The sequence below is a fragment of the Euwallacea fornicatus genome, chromosome 35, assembly GCF_040115645.1.
Source record: "Euwallacea fornicatus isolate EFF26 chromosome 35, ASM4011564v1, whole genome shotgun sequence".
Taxonomy (NCBI): domain Eukaryota; kingdom Metazoa; phylum Arthropoda; class Insecta; order Coleoptera; family Curculionidae; genus Euwallacea; species Euwallacea fornicatus.
In genome coordinates, this window is record NC_089575.1 from 2,455,308 (window position 1) to 2,471,246 (window position 15,939).

Genomic DNA, 15,939 nt, shown 5'->3' on the forward strand with positions numbered 1-15,939 from the left:
CAATATTTAAAAAACATACAAACGTCAAAAGTTAGTGTTTCTTGTCCCATAAAATGTTATTTTTGAATTTTTAAAAGGTAATAATTTGTTAAAAAAGGAAGGAGATATAAATTTCGTGTCATACAGTGCGATATTGCGAACACATTTCAGGTAAAACAATTTCTAATATAACTGGACCTTTTCCTATCTCTGATCGATTTCAGGGTACAGAACTATTGAAATTTAGTCATTCCTGTTTTCTCATAAAAAAATCGTATGTTTCAAAAGCGACACCCTATATATTTTTGGTTATTTTAAAACCACATTTTAAGAAGATGATTTGTTATATACCACTCCCTATACCTGCCTCGACCCAGTTTTGTATTAAAAAGCCTCAAAGGAGGCATGGGAAAATAATTAACCATTGAAATTGAATTTTGACTGCTTAATTAAAAATGGGCATTTGTCAAAAGCGACACCCTGTATATTTTCTATTATTTTAAAAATACTTTTCAAGGAGATGGTTTTTAGCATACCACTACCTACCTCGAACCAAACTTTTATTGCAGAGTCTCAAAAAATATATGACAAAATTGATAGCTACTGAAATTTGCTCATTATGACTATCTTTCGTTGAAAATTAGGGTTTTTTGCCCTTTATATTTCTATATGTCTAACATTACCCGGACACTTATAAGGTCCAATGTTATCGACTTTGGTAAGATCACAAGCCCCCAGCTCGAACTTATCCGAACCTCTTCATATCGAGGCCAATCCCATTCACCACCGCAATTGATCTTTGAGGTCACGAGCTAAATATAAGTTGGGTCAACGCATTCTGAGTATTTTAAGGCAGTCAGCGCCACTGTCTGCAAAAAACTGCGTCGCCACATCGGATATATTTAACCATGTCTGGGATTACTCCTCTTGTTGTGACTAATTCGGACGTGGCAACGACGCTAATAAAAACAGGAACAATTAATAAACTATATTTCCAAACCAAAATCAGGACAAAAAGGTGCGCACTGTGGCCTTGATCGCCGACCTACACACGGGACAATCCTCCAAATTGGGAGCGCAATTCACGCAAGTAGCCAAGTGTCCGCAAGGCAGGAAAACGATACCCACTTCCGCATCCATACAGATCTTGCATTGTCTGGCCTCTTTCAAAATCCGATTTTCTTCTTCCAGAGATACGGATTTCTTCAGGCCACCACCGTGGAGTAATTCCGCGCCGGGCGGAGAACTCTCTCCACTACTCACAGCCGCTCGAGGTATGTTCGGTTTGGAAGCGTGGTCAATGGAGTTTGAGTCTGGAGTTTTGGTGAGATCACGCAGTAACGATGATGCAGTACGGATCATTTGGATCCTGCTTTGATAAATTGGATCGACATCGTCGTCCTCGTCGAGTTGAACGTTAAGGGCGGCCTCAACTAGGGCGTCCGGTTGTGAGTATCCTTCCCCTGTTTGTTCTAGCTTTTCCTTCATGGCACAACGCAGCCTTATAACGTCGATGCCTATACGGAGAGCGGTAAGGGCGGTTTCGCTGTTCAAATGGGCGCGAAGCTCTTCGTCTGTCACGGGACGTCTTTTTTTGGCTGGTTTCACTTTTTCGATTTGCTGAAATAAAAGACTATGAAAGGAGATGAAATTGGGAGGAAATTATTCGCAATAGTGTGAGAAAAGTTCGTTAAACTAGGATTCAATATTGATATTTCATTTCACTGATTAAATTTCGTAATGTGAATTTCTAGGAAACTGGGAATCGGACGTTTCACGGTGATGATTAAGTACGTACACTGCAAGCTAGGGAATCGTTGCGCAATTTCTCAGAAAACAAATTGTTCAAAGATGCGGACAAACCCACAATAAAAGTCTCACAAAAAAATGTGAGCATCAACTCAATAACATGCGTCTGTAGACATCAAAATCTCGCTATCTTCATAATAGAGCCAATACTGTCTACAGCCCTGTTACTGATAACATCAGCACAAGTAGTTCCAAATTGATTCTTAAAAACCTTAATATAACTTCTTTCCCTTCTTTAAACTATAGAACGTTTCTTCCATGATTTATCGAAATCACATGACTACATTAAATTAATTGCTTTCAATGAAAAAAATTGAACCTAACAAGCGCATTATATCCCAGCTGACCCGACAGGCCATACGGAAGTGAGTTAATTTATGTCGTCGCTCTGCAATCTGGTGCGGCAACATGGCCGCAGACGATGAATTAAAATGGCGGGTCATGCGAGTTGAGTTCAGTTACTTCCTACTCTATATCTCGGTATGGACTCAATAAACCAATCGAGTACTGTTAGATCGAGATTTGAACTTCGGGAGTTAATTCACAAGATTGAAATCAAATTAAAAGTGATAGTTTCAGGTTAGGGGGTACCAGAATAGTGACTGACAACACAGTTCTTTTTTTCACCATTTAATGGTTTTTGCAACTTCGATCCTACTTTCAAAGTTTCAATTTTATATTCGTCATTTACCCGCAATAGAGCTATCACCTTGCCTTTAAATACATTATTTTCGCTATCCGATATCAATTTACGTGTAGCCAGGAAGTAATTTTCCTGTTGCCAAACTGTAACTTGCTGTTAATTAAATTTCGGGGAAATTTTGCAATGCAGTTGCGGGGATGTTTTCAAATTCTCGCTAAAACTCCACGCGGACTGAACGTTTCACAATTACGAATAATGAGCTGGGAAAACGAAACCGAATGGGAGGTCTATGTTACCATCGGAATTTCGTAAAGGCTACCTTACAACCTTTCATAAACGTGATCTAACTGCCGTTAGATAACTCTCTAGGCTAACGACCAGCAAACTCTATTTAGAATGTCAAGTTGGTACGTGCAGAGAAAAGTTGTGGCTGAGTGAATATTGGTGGCTAAAGAAACGGTTCTCGGCTTCATGGATAAAAATTTACTATAATGCCATTTAAAATCTACTTGAAAAATAATTGTAATAAGAAGCAGGTCAACTCTTGAAAACGCTTCAGCTATTATGGTACTAATGCGCAAAATGTCAGATAGAATCGGTTATTGATTCTTAAGGCTTTTGGAAAGTAGAAAGCTGTAAGGCTAAAGATGAATGTGCTAATCGAGACTGAGAAAGTAGCTCAATGAACTCTCTCTGTGTCCGACTTCACGCAGTAAAATAGTAAATATTTATTTATTGTTTCTTTAAACAAGTGCTGGTTACAAGGGACCATAAGTTACTCAGCTAAGGTTCTTCTAACTGAGAATCATTCGGTTTACTGCTAATATACAAACAAGATAAACTGCCAAGTGTGCCTGTTCTTGAACCGAATCTGTTTGCTAGTAATGACAAAATTCTTTAAATATCTTTGCAGGGTGAAATAAATAATTACCTCATATATCAAGCTACCTACCAGTTAAACTTAAATTATAAGCAAAAAACTGGCTCTTAGAAGAATAAGTTTGTGATAAAATGCAGGAAAACTCTAAAATTATTTTTTTAATAGCTCTGTTATATACCTCCTTACCCTCAAATCTGTCATATAACTTATTATCCCACACGACATGAACCTTCCCAATAATATGGGGTTATCATAAAAATAATTTAGAACAATTGGACTTTCACCAGACTGCCCTTTCGACTATACGAACAATTAACTGCGACCAAAGTCTCAAGTCCCCGGGTGTTTGCCCTTAATAGTATAATTTAGATAAGTTGTTCTACACACATATAAGTAAGTTTTCAGCCCTAAAAACAGACATAATTATAATTTTTCATTCAGACAGAGTGTATAGTGTTAGACGCTCTTCAAATTCCTTTAAAAAAGCTAAAGTATAGAACCTTAGTATTAAAAATAAAGAGTTGTTAGTGAGTTAACAAAGTCGTCTTAATCCTGACAAATCAACGTCGTGGTGTCGATCACGTATAAAATATCGGCTGGTGTCACAACACAAAATTTTGGTGTCAGAAGTGGGATCTTCAGCCACAATCGTGGACAGATAGCCTTGCAACAAGGTTCCAAGAATTTGGCGGATTTCAATCCCTTGGGCACTGACGAACCATCAGAGACGTCCTACTACTACAAAAAAAATTGTTCCCGTAAACAATTTGGTAAGCAATCTTTCGACTTTTGTTTTGTACTAAGTGTTTCCCATTTTTTCAAATTCCTACTATTACTCTTTTTACTATCAATTCTCTATTCCTATTCTATATCCATTCTTAATAATGGCCACTGAGAATAATCCAACGATGAGTGGGTTCCCATTACAATTTTTATGCTCTCTGATTCCTAAATCATTCGATGGAAAAAGACACGAATTTCACGAGTTTCTAATTAACTGTAGCAATGCGGTTGATTTGGCTAACGACATTCAACAAAAACCTCTTTTAGCATTTATAATCTCCAGATTAACTGGAAGTGTTAGATCTCAGTTACATGGAAAATCTTATGGCGATTGGAAAGAGTTAAAAGATATTTTATGTACCTTTTACCAAGATAGAAAACATTATATTCAGTTAATGGAGGAATTAAATACGCTCAAACAAGAAAAATCTGAACCAATTTTAAATTTTCATGAACGAATAGATAAACTTGTTACCCGAATTTTAAGTTCTATCAATTTTAATAATGAAAACGAACAGATAGGGAAAATAGAAACAATCAAAGAACTAGGATTGAGTCGATTCATTCATCATTCCAAGCCCGATATTTCAAGATTCCTCAGAGCGCAAAACTTAACCGATTTTTCTGAAGCACTTACTAAGGCAATCGAAGAAGAACGTGCAATTAACATTTCCAACCAAGAGTTTACATTACGACATTCAAAATATTGCAGTTTTTGTAAGAAAAATGGCCACAACCTTCGAGAGTGTTTCCGAAAATCAAATCATTCAATACAATTTAATAAAAGAGAATTCCTTAAACCTGAATCTCGTCAAACCCATAACACACAAGGAAAATTCTGCAACTATTGCAAAAACAAAGGGCACATTATCAGTGAATGTCGGAAACGTGAATACAATAATCGACTTAAACAAGACAACCAAAGAAAATTTGACAATAGAAATTCCGAGGAAAATAACCCGGCTCGTCAATCTATAAATTTAAACTGCCAGTCCTCCCCAGTAAACGCCTCACTGGTGGAAATGGACATTCAAGAGGTGTAATATTCCAACTCAACTCAAACACAACAACCTCCAATCCAAATTCTAATTCCAATTCTACTAACTCAAACCCAACTCAGTTCAATACGAACAAAATTCCTAAATCAAATTCTAATTCCAATTCTACTAACTCAAACCCAACTCAGTTCAATACGAACAAAATTCCTAAATCAAATTCGAATTCCAATTCTACTAACTCGAATTCAACTCAGTTCAATACGAACAAAATTCCTAAATCAAATTCGAATTCCAATTCTACTAACTCAAATTCAACTCAGTTCAATACGAACGAAATTTCTAAATCAAATTCTAATCTTACTAATTCCAACTCTACCAACTCAACTTCGACTTTAGTTAAACCACTTCCTATCTCTAATTCGAAGAAACCTTTTATTAATTCAAATTCTTCTAAATCAAACCCTACTAATTCTAATTCTATGAAATCAAATTCAAGTATTATTTCAAATGATATCCACTGTGCCTCACAAATCTCTAAAAATATGTCTCAAACACCAGTACCTCTCCTAGTAATACATAAAAGCATGGTGTACATCGAGGTCCACTTTCAAGGTATTCCATTCAAATTCTTAGTCGATACTGGAGCAAGCGTTTCATTAATTAAACTTGCCAAATTGAAACAAACGAAATGCACCTTTAACCCTACTGAAACATTGTCACTAAGTGGTCTCAGTCCAAATGCATTGGTTTCCACCATTGGTAGTATAAATGTACCCTTGGAAATCAATCGCAAGACGTTCAACGTAAAATTCCACATTGTAAAAGCCGAATCAAATCTGCCATTCGACGGATTAATTGGTAATGACTATCTTCAAGGCCAAATGGCTAATATCTCCTTCGAAAAACAAACCCTATCAATACAAAGTCTACCATTTCCAATCCCTTTACGAACCAATACTAACTCATTCAACTCAGAAACTTACTATCTTAGCCCCAGATCTGAAACCATTATAGAAGTTGAAATAATCAATCAAAATATATCACAAGGCATAAGTCCAGAAATCGAACTCTGTAAAGGCGTATTTCTAGCAAAATCTGTTTTGAAAGTAAAAAACAATAAAAGCATCACAACTATATTAAATACGACAGACAAACATGTACGGATAAACCACATTAAATTATTATTAGATCCTTTCGATGAAAACAACTCCTTCGTTTTTAATATTGATATAGATACCAAAGTCGAACAAAGAAAAAGAGAACGCATTAATTTGCTGAAGGAAAATTTGCGGCTAAATCATGTGAACTCCGAGGAGAAGCTATCCATATTAGAAATGTGTTCAGATTTCAATGATATATTTTATTTACCTAACGACAAATTAACAAGTACGAATACAGTCAAACATGGTATCATTGTCAGTAATCCAGCACCCATACATTCGAAAATATATAGATACCCTGAAATACATAAATCGGAAGTAGATAAACAAATAAAAAAGATGCTAAAACAAGGCATTATCCAACCATCCGTGTCTCCTTATTCAAGTCCCCTTTGGGTGGTACCCAAGAAACTAGATGCCTCAGGAGAAAGAAAATGGCGTATTGTCATTGATTATCGTAAATTAAATGACGTCACAATAGGCGATTCCTATCCCCTGCCAAATATAGAATATATTTTGGACCAGTTAGGGCACTCCCAATACTTTACCACTTTAGACCTTGCTAGTGGGTTCCATCAAATCAAAATGAAATCCGATGACATTCCAAAAACCGCATTTTCGACACCTTTTGGACACTTTGAGTTCACTAGAATGCCATTCGGTCTAAAAAATTCTCCAAGTACTTTTCAAAGATTAATGAACACTGTTCTTACCGGGTTACAAGGATTACAATGCTTTGTATATCTTGACGATATTGTTGTTTACGCCAGTTCAATTGATGAACATGAAAAGAAACTAAGAGCTATTTTCGAACGTTTACGATCTAATCAATTGCTACTCCAACCAGACAAGTGCGAATTCATGAAAAAGGAAGTCGTTTACCTAGGCCATGTTATTAGTAACAAAGGTGTAGCTCCAAATCCTGAAAAGATTAAAGCTATCTCTTCATACCCTACACCCAAAACCCAAAAACAAATCAAACAATTTCTTGGTCTAATCGGTTATTATCGAAGATTCATCAAAGATTTCTCTGCGATTGCAAAACCTCTTACCTTACTTCTCAAAAATAATGTACCATTCATATGGTCTGATAGAACTCAAGAATCATTTGAGACCTTCAAAAGAATTCTGACCACCGAACCTATTCTACAATATCCCGATTTCGAAAAAACCTTTGTACTCACAACGGACGCTTCCGACTATGCCATAGGCGCTGTTCTCTCCCAAGGTGATATTGGAAAAGATCTTCCAATTGCGTATGCTTCTCGAACTTTAAATAAGGCAGAAGTAAATTACAGCACTACAGAAAAAGAGGCTCTCGCGATAATTTGGGCAACAAATCACTTTCGTCCCTATTTATATGGAAGAAAGTTCAAAATTATAACAGATCATCGTCCATTAACCTGGTTATTTAATTGCAAAAATCCATGCAGTCGTCTTCTACGATGGCGTCTTAAACTTGAAGAGTATGAATACGAAGTTATCTACAAACCAGGCAAAATAAACTGCAATGCAGATTCCTTGTCCAGAAATCCAACGGAAACCCCAATAATGTCTCTACACTTCAAATTTAATCAGACATATGATGAGTTCATAAAATACCATTACACAACCAAGGATGTTCCGGATATTGAAATTATTAAAGACGACATATTCACTAAATTCCCCAACGCCTTATTTTATTCTAAAGACCTAAACGAGAATAATACAAGTTATGAAAATCTAAAATGTAGACATGACTTAGACATACTAACCGATGACAGGAACATATATGATACACTACATCTGAAAAACGTGTCCAATGAACAAACCTTTTTGATGATTTCCAAACTCAACCACTTTGATAAACTAGAATATTCAAATATATTTTATTCACTATTAAGCTTAAGGAAAATACTTTCAAGTTATAAAATCAAGAAAATTTTTATAAAAAATCCAATTGATCATAACTCAAAATTAAAACAGGAAATGTTTTTGGAAATGATTCAGTTCCTGTTCAAGAAAATTTACGTTGTATTGGTCGACAAGCCAAGGTTCCAACCGAAAACGCAGAAAGAAATTCAATCAATTCTTAACGAGAACCACTGTACCTCAATATCGGGACACTCTGGTTTTCTAAGAACATATAAACGTATAAAAGAGAATTACAAATGGCCAAATATGAAAAACGATATTAAAAAATTCATTAACTGTTGCCAGTCTTGTCAAATTAATAAAACTAACCACAGACCGGGGAAAGCGCCGATGGAAATAACCACTACCAGTTCCCGACCATTTCAACGGATAGCCATTGACATTGTAGGACCACTGACTCTAACTGAAAAAGGCAATAAATTTATCTTAACAATGCAAGATGACCTAACAAAATATTCATACGCAAGTTGTCTTCAAAATCATGAAGCTGCAACGATTGCTGATCAATTAATGCACTTTATAAGCATATTTGGAATCCCCGAATCGATTCTTTCGGACCAAGGTTCCGACTTCTGTTCCGAAATTATTAAAGAGCTAAATCGACTATTCAGAATAAAACACGTTTTCACTAGTCCATACCATCCCCAAACTAATGGTGCATTAGAGCGCAGTCATCTTACCCTAAAGGAGTACTTAAAACATTATATCAACGATACTCAAACTAACTGGGACGAATATGTTCAATTAGCAATGTTCACGTATAATAGTCACATACATAAATCAACCAACCTCACTCCTTACGAACTATTGTTCGGACACAAACCTTTCATTCCTAAAACTATAACCGAAAAACCTGAATTTAAATACTCTTACGATGATTACTATTCAAATCTGAAGCTAAAACTTAATAAGGCATACGAAATTGCAAGACAAAATCTAATTCAGAGTAAAGAAAAATCAAAACAGTATTATGATCGTAACGCCAGGGTAATAGAATTCAAAACTAATGACCTTGTCATGATTAAGAACAAGAATATCAAACACGGGTTAAGTAAGAAATTAAGCCCCAATTACAAAGGCCCATATAAGATCATAAAAGCAAACGATAACAATACTGTCCAAATTGAAATGAAACCTAACAAAATAATCACTTATCACAAAAATTTACTAAAACATTTTGTTTCAGATGATGAATAAACCTGCCATGATCACTACCATCTTCCTCCTATTTACTTCCTACTCTCTTGCTACCGAATTGTATACAAACTCCCCTCTCAATGACAGTTCCGGAATATTTTATCATAATTGGGGGTACGCAAAAATTACCACTGACAAATTTTCATTGATCTCGTTTAAAAACATCTCCTTCATGTCACGTAAACTCGAAATTATAAAATCAATGACGGACAACACTGTTGTCCTTTGTTCTAATATTCCTGAAGTAAAACATTGTCAAAACCCTTTAAATCTCATAATTTCACAAATACCAAATCTTCAATCTAAATTTGAAACTATGACACACCTTGTAGGACACATTAATTCTCCAAGAAAAACCAAACGCGGTTTATTTAATGGTGTCTCTTATGCGTTCAACTGGCTCTTCGGGACTCCCGATGCGGCCGATGCACAATACTATTCTGAATCTATCAAAAATTTGAACAACCAAGACGGTAAAATTAAATCCATGATGAAACAACAAATTCACATAATTTCTAATGCCATCAACAGTTATAATAATTCGATTCAACTGCTTAAATTCAACGAAGAAAACTTAAATGAAAATATTGTTAAATTTAATAATTTTAGTGAAGATGTCAATGAGAGATTGAACATGATAAAACGAGGTGTAACTATTAGCAGAAACATAAACATCTTATCCCTGATGATTTCTGAACTAATCAACGAATGCGATACTCAAATCACCGCTATGTTGTTTGCTAAACAAAATATCATACATCCCTCGATTATAACACCTTCAGAATTACAGACACAACTGCAAAATGTAAAATTAAATGGAGACTTAAAATTTCCAATTCCTCTTAACAATGTGAACAACATGTACAAGTATTTCTCTATTTGTGATATTTCTGTCCTATATGATCACGAAAACATTATCTACGTCATTAAAATACCTTTAACTCACGAAGGATTATTTAAGCTCTACAATTTAATTCCACTCCCTATAAAACATCAAAGGTCAACCTTATATTCCTACATAGATCCTTTTTACCCCTTTTTACTACTTAGTACGACAAAAACATACTACAGTCGACTAAAAGATTTGTCAAATTGTAAAAAGATATCTGAGGAAGACTACATCTGTTCGAAGGCATCTATACATTTATTACAAGAAAGACCAGTGTGCGAAACAATACTTCGGACTCAAACCACCATCGACAAATTACCAGAAGACTGTCCGGTACGAAGTATTCACGCCGAAATGGAAATTTGGCATCCCTTATCGCCAAATAAGTGGTTATATGTAATTTCAAAGAAGATCAGTGCTTCAATCAGTTGTGATAAGTCAAATTCCAATATTATGGACGTTGAGCTCCTGGGCACCGGAATCTTTCATATGATATCTGCCTGCAAGTGCTATACCTTTTCGACAGTACTATATTCCACATCAAACCAAACAGCAACTTATACAAATTTCATTCCCAAATTCGACTTAACCAAAGACGATTGCTGTATCTACTCCAAAGAACCATCAATGTCAAAACCAGTGAAAATGACAACCCTCAACCTGAATAATTTGAATCTAAACGACCTTCGCCATTCCCAGCAAAAATTAGATCAATTTAACAAATTCTTAACAGAAGAATTCCAAGAATCCTCTTTAGTAACATCTTGGTCCTCAATTATGATTGCCATTGTCATAGTTTTCGCTCTAACTTTCCTATTGTTATTTTGTTGTTGCAATTGTCGCTGGCTACCCGTAGTAGGTAAATACTTTCCCAAACGACCACACTATTGTGGAATTCCCAACGTATGCATAACAAACCACAATGAAAGATTTGAGATCAACCCGAGGCAATTGGATCAAATGGTACTTCAATCTCTTCACCACACCCCAAATCAGGATGAAGTCAATGAACAACGCCAGGAAACCTCTTCGCGTCACGCTTCCCTTCGATCATTAGCTGATAATCCTGAAACATACACACGAAGAACCGCTAGTGAAAGACGATTAAAAATGTGAACTGTTGGTATATCATTTCTGTGTTAATTCTAAGATAAGTTAAGAGTATAATTCATTGTTAATCATATTGAATAGTGTAACTAAATTCATAAGAAATTAGCCTAGTAGCCGTAGATTTTAATTCATTAGGAAATTTTGATTGTCTAATTAAGAAACCCTATCAAAATTCTTATTGGGGGAGGTGTTATATACCTCCTTACCCTCAAATCTGTCATATAACTTATTATCCCACACGACATGAACCTTCCCAATAATATGGGGTTATCATAAAAATAATTTAGAACAATTGGACTTTCACCAGACTGCCCTTTCGACTATACGAACAATTAACTGCGACCAAAGTCTCAAGTCCCCGGGTGTTTGCCCTTAATAGTATAATTTAGATAAGTTGTTCTACACACATATAAGTAAGTTTTCAGCCCTAAAAACAGACATAATTATAATTTTTCATTCAGACAGAGTGTATAGTGTTAGACGCTCTTCAAATTCCTTTAAAAAAGCTAAAGTATAGAACCTTAGTATTAAAAATAAAGAGTTGTTAGTGAGTTAACAAAGTCGTCTTAATCCTGACAAATCAACGTCGTGGTGTCGATCACGTATAAAATATCGGCTGGTGTCACAACAGCTCAATATAGCCGTGGCTGTTTATAGGCGGTATTTCGAGACCTTTGGTATTCGGCTTTTTAACAGCGCAGAGTGGCAAACATTGTTAATAATTAATAAAAACTGCAAGAAATTACATAAAATGTAACATTTAAGATTTACAAAAAGCTATAATGGTTTTTACTGGTTAAACTTTAGGGCTGGCCCTCGTATGTTTCTTTTGCCCACAAACCTCGGCGAGTGAATGAAGCTCCAAAACGTTTTTGGTCAGGTAACCAAACATACGTGAAATTAATGTTTTGAACGTTTTCGATGGTTTCTATTAGAAAAGAAAAATTTGAACTAAAAAATAATTCAAATAAAATTGATCGAAAACAAATCAGCAAATAAACAATTTACAACTTGAAAATCAATGTCTCATGCGCGCTAACGAGCGATTTTAAAAAAATCGTGCCTGAGTAATCAACAAAAGCAATCGAGTAATTGCCTTTTGCAAACAATATGAAGTAATCTTTTAGTTTTAAATGCCTATAGGATATAGATTAGGTTTCTAATTTCGCAAACATGTGTGAACTAAATAATGAAATATGCACTTGCGAGTTGAAAGAAACGTTAACCGTTATAAGTCGGGACAAGATAATCTATGGCAAAACAAGTTTATTGTGAGGTTTATCGGAAAAAAGCTGTTTATGTAACCCACATTTGATATGAGTCGTTATCACTTCCGCAACCTATCGGCTGTCAGTGGATCTCAATGAATAGTAAATCCTTAAACTGAACGGCCATTATTTCTCAAGTGAACTCCTTACTTCAGCGGCGAATCTGGAGCACAACAATACCGCATACATGTACTCAAGCGTAATCTAAACCTAGTTTCATGCACATAAAACACAATAAATGTTCTTGGAATTGTTTACTGTTATGGTGAACCTAAACGGCCCAGGGACATATACGTAAGCAGTATAATGCAAATGGTGAAAAAATGGCGCTATGAATCACCACACATACTTGCACACGCCGATTGCCATAATTAGCGTTTGCATACAAAATGAAATTCGTTTTGTAATTCCCCATGAGCTGAACCTTTATGTGGGAGTAATGCAGAATTCGTCTGACGTGGGTTCTGGGCGTGCCAAGTCATCATGCTTTTTAGGTGTTTAAACGCTCCCCGCATGACAAAAATCCCCATGTTTTGAAACAGGGGTATGATCCTGAGTAAAACCACGACTTATCTTGTGTTTGAACAATAATTAAAATTCCTCAAATGAATGGTTTTTTGTGTCAGGCACAACACTACTTCTGATGTGTAACTCTACAACAATTCGAGACTAATGCGTATATAAATAACATTAATAGGCGCAACTAATAATTAATAATACATATTTCAATCTTCCGGTGATTCAGGGGCAAAAAATTCATGCCTTCAGTGCAATAACAAAACGAAAGGAAATGGGTTTTCTTTGATTTTTAATTAAACGGAAACTCGATAAATTGCGTCTCAAGAACGAGGAATAAAAACCAATAAATAGAAGGATTTTTTGGTTTATGTATGTCAATTATATTCGCTATGAGCAATGTTCGTATTTATGTTCATTGTCGAAGTCTACTCCATTTGCAAAAAAAAGGTTCATATAAAAAGACAGGAAATATCGCTACAACATTGAACATAAATGACTTGTCAGGTTTCAAGTTGAGTCCCGGCGCATCCACCATAAATAAAGAAATACGCTTGAAATAATGGTTTACTTAGAATAATTAAAGACCCGTTTAATATGCGATGAGTATATTGAAAAATAAATATTGGGAATGTGCATCTTTCAACATCCGTTAACACCAGCAACAAAGCAGGAATAAGGTCATGGTTCGTGCATCTACACAGCATAAACTTCAGATTTTTTTCGAGATGAATGGTGGAAATTTTCACATAAAAAATTTTCCTTTTTCGGGAATCTTACGAGACATTTTTTATTTAATACAGCAATTTCTGCATTACCTATAACTCACTCTTCCGTTTTCCGGCATTCGAAGACAATCGGACATGAGAAAAATTCATATTTAGAAGGGCATGCTAGTATTTTTCGGAAAGCAAACGACTTAAAGAGTTTATTTAATTAAACAAATGTTTTAATATATCATATTTTCTATCCATCCAAAAAATTCCTGGAAAATTTTCAAAAAACTCTTTTCGAATGATTATATTGTGGATGTTTTTATAAAATAACAGAGTAAAATTCAAATATCACCACAAAGACATCTAGAAATACACCAGGTATTCATCAAATCTTTTTTGTCACCCACCAAATTGATGTTTCACCTTATTGCCTCAGGGTGAATAAGGATCAATAAAGCTAAGAGCTTAACCTTGTAGTCAGAGCCTAAATAAACACAAAGCCTCATCCTGTCTAATCACAGAGTAAATCAAATAAATCATCACAGAAAATCAATATTTATAACTCCATTAAGAACACATTTAATAATAAATGTCTACTTATTTCTTGCATGCAACTATAGTAGAACTCCTTGAACAGAACTTACCACATTATGAACATTCATATGGTCCAAAGAGCAAGCAGCCACAAAGTCCTGTCCTTTGACTAAATTCACAAAGGAACACCTTGGAAACCACCTGGCATGCTCAGTCCAGGGATCGTCATCTGGATCCCAATGTCTCAGGCCTCCATCGCAGTGAAAACACCTCACTTGATCCCCCATTCCTATGAAAACAAACTTATAAAAATTCAATAACCAAAAACTGTCTACCTTCATAATAAAACCCTGCTTGTGCCAAAATCTCAGGAGTCTGGATTAAGTGAGGTGACCATGAAGTGAAAGTCCTGAGCCTTGCTTCAATAGTCCCGTGGTCAGGCCTTTTAGGCCCGTTGTGCTTCTGAACGCCCAGCTCATCTAAATTGCCGTCCATAGAACTACTAACTAAATTTAAATTCTTAAATGTTGATTCATTGCAGTTGCCCCTGCTAGTAGTACCACCACCTCGATCCCCGCTGCTTTCCAGTCTAGAGTTGATTGTTGACAGTACAAAGGGACAGACAGGAAAGTGCCTTTTATGCTCTACATCAGGAATATCATCAGCTTCCCAAGCCCTAACCACTCCTTTGCAATAAGCACATTTTGTGTTGTCTCCTTGTTTTAGAGAATAAAACCCGGCCCGTGCCAAATCTTCAGGGGATACTATATGGGGTATGGGCCAGTTCTCATAAGAAGCTAATCTAACTGCTTCATTTTTATAATCTAATGAGGAGGATGAAGGAACAGGGCTGGTGGGTGTTATTACAGAAGGAACATTACCCGAAGTACCGGGATTTAATACGAAAGGACATTCAGGGTTAAGGCTTCTATGTCGAGCCATTACTTGATCTCCATAGTTCCAAGACGATATTTTTGAGTGGCAAGCAAAACATTCTACTTCAAGACCCTGGTTGGTCGAATAAAAACCTGCTTTGGCAATTCTTTGGGGACTTACTGCTGCATCTGCAGGCCACTCTGTAAATGTGTTAACTCGATTTTGCTCTATGTTCATGACGAGATGTTACTAGTTGCCCTGAATTTGAATAAAAGTCCACATTGACTTCTTACATACTTCAATTCAACGAGTGTCACACAACTTATCTGCCTTATATATTTTAATAAATAACTGAAGCCGAAGGGTGTTCGGTAAAATGGTTTTTAGCAGGGATTAATTAAAGTATGAAAGATATGTTAAAAAAATTGAGTATTTTTGACATTTGAATTTTTTTTAAAGAATTGTCATGTGTTTGAATTTTGACATAAGGAATCAACTGATTAGCTTCATGAAAATATTAGTTTATGCACCGCGGTTGTATGATTATCCTTTTTTATTACAAATTGAAAAGCAGAGATAGAAATAGTCCTAGAGAGATAAATCGTATGGTGACACCTGTACAGTTAATTATGTACTTCATGACGGTGCTTTCATTTAAATCTTTTAA

At 35.6% G+C, this 15,939-nt stretch overlaps 1 protein-coding gene across 3 annotated transcripts; it reads right to left on the reverse strand.

Moving 5' to 3' along the window:
* Positions 1 to 952: 952 nt before the first annotated feature.
* On the reverse strand, positions 953 to 15,843 carry Diap2 (Death-associated inhibitor of apoptosis 2). 3 transcript variants are annotated; one of them, XM_066300070.1, is made up of 4 exons: positions 14,963 to 15,843; positions 14,732 to 14,902; positions 14,507 to 14,685; positions 953 to 1,599 (listed from the first exon to the last, which is right to left on the reverse strand). In XM_066300070.1, the coding sequence occupies exons 1-4, from the start codon at positions 15,507 to 15,509 to the stop codon at positions 985 to 987; spliced, it is 1,512 nt and encodes a 503-aa protein (XP_066156167.1). In that variant the 5' UTR covers positions 15,510 to 15,843; the 3' UTR covers positions 953 to 984. The 3 variants fall into 3 exon arrangements, with proteins under 3 accessions (XP_066156167.1, XP_066156166.1, XP_066156165.1); XM_066300069.1 differs by having other exon boundaries at positions 14,957 to 15,733; XM_066300068.1 differs by having other exon boundaries at positions 14,732 to 15,843.
* Positions 15,844 to 15,939: the final 96 nt, after the last annotated feature.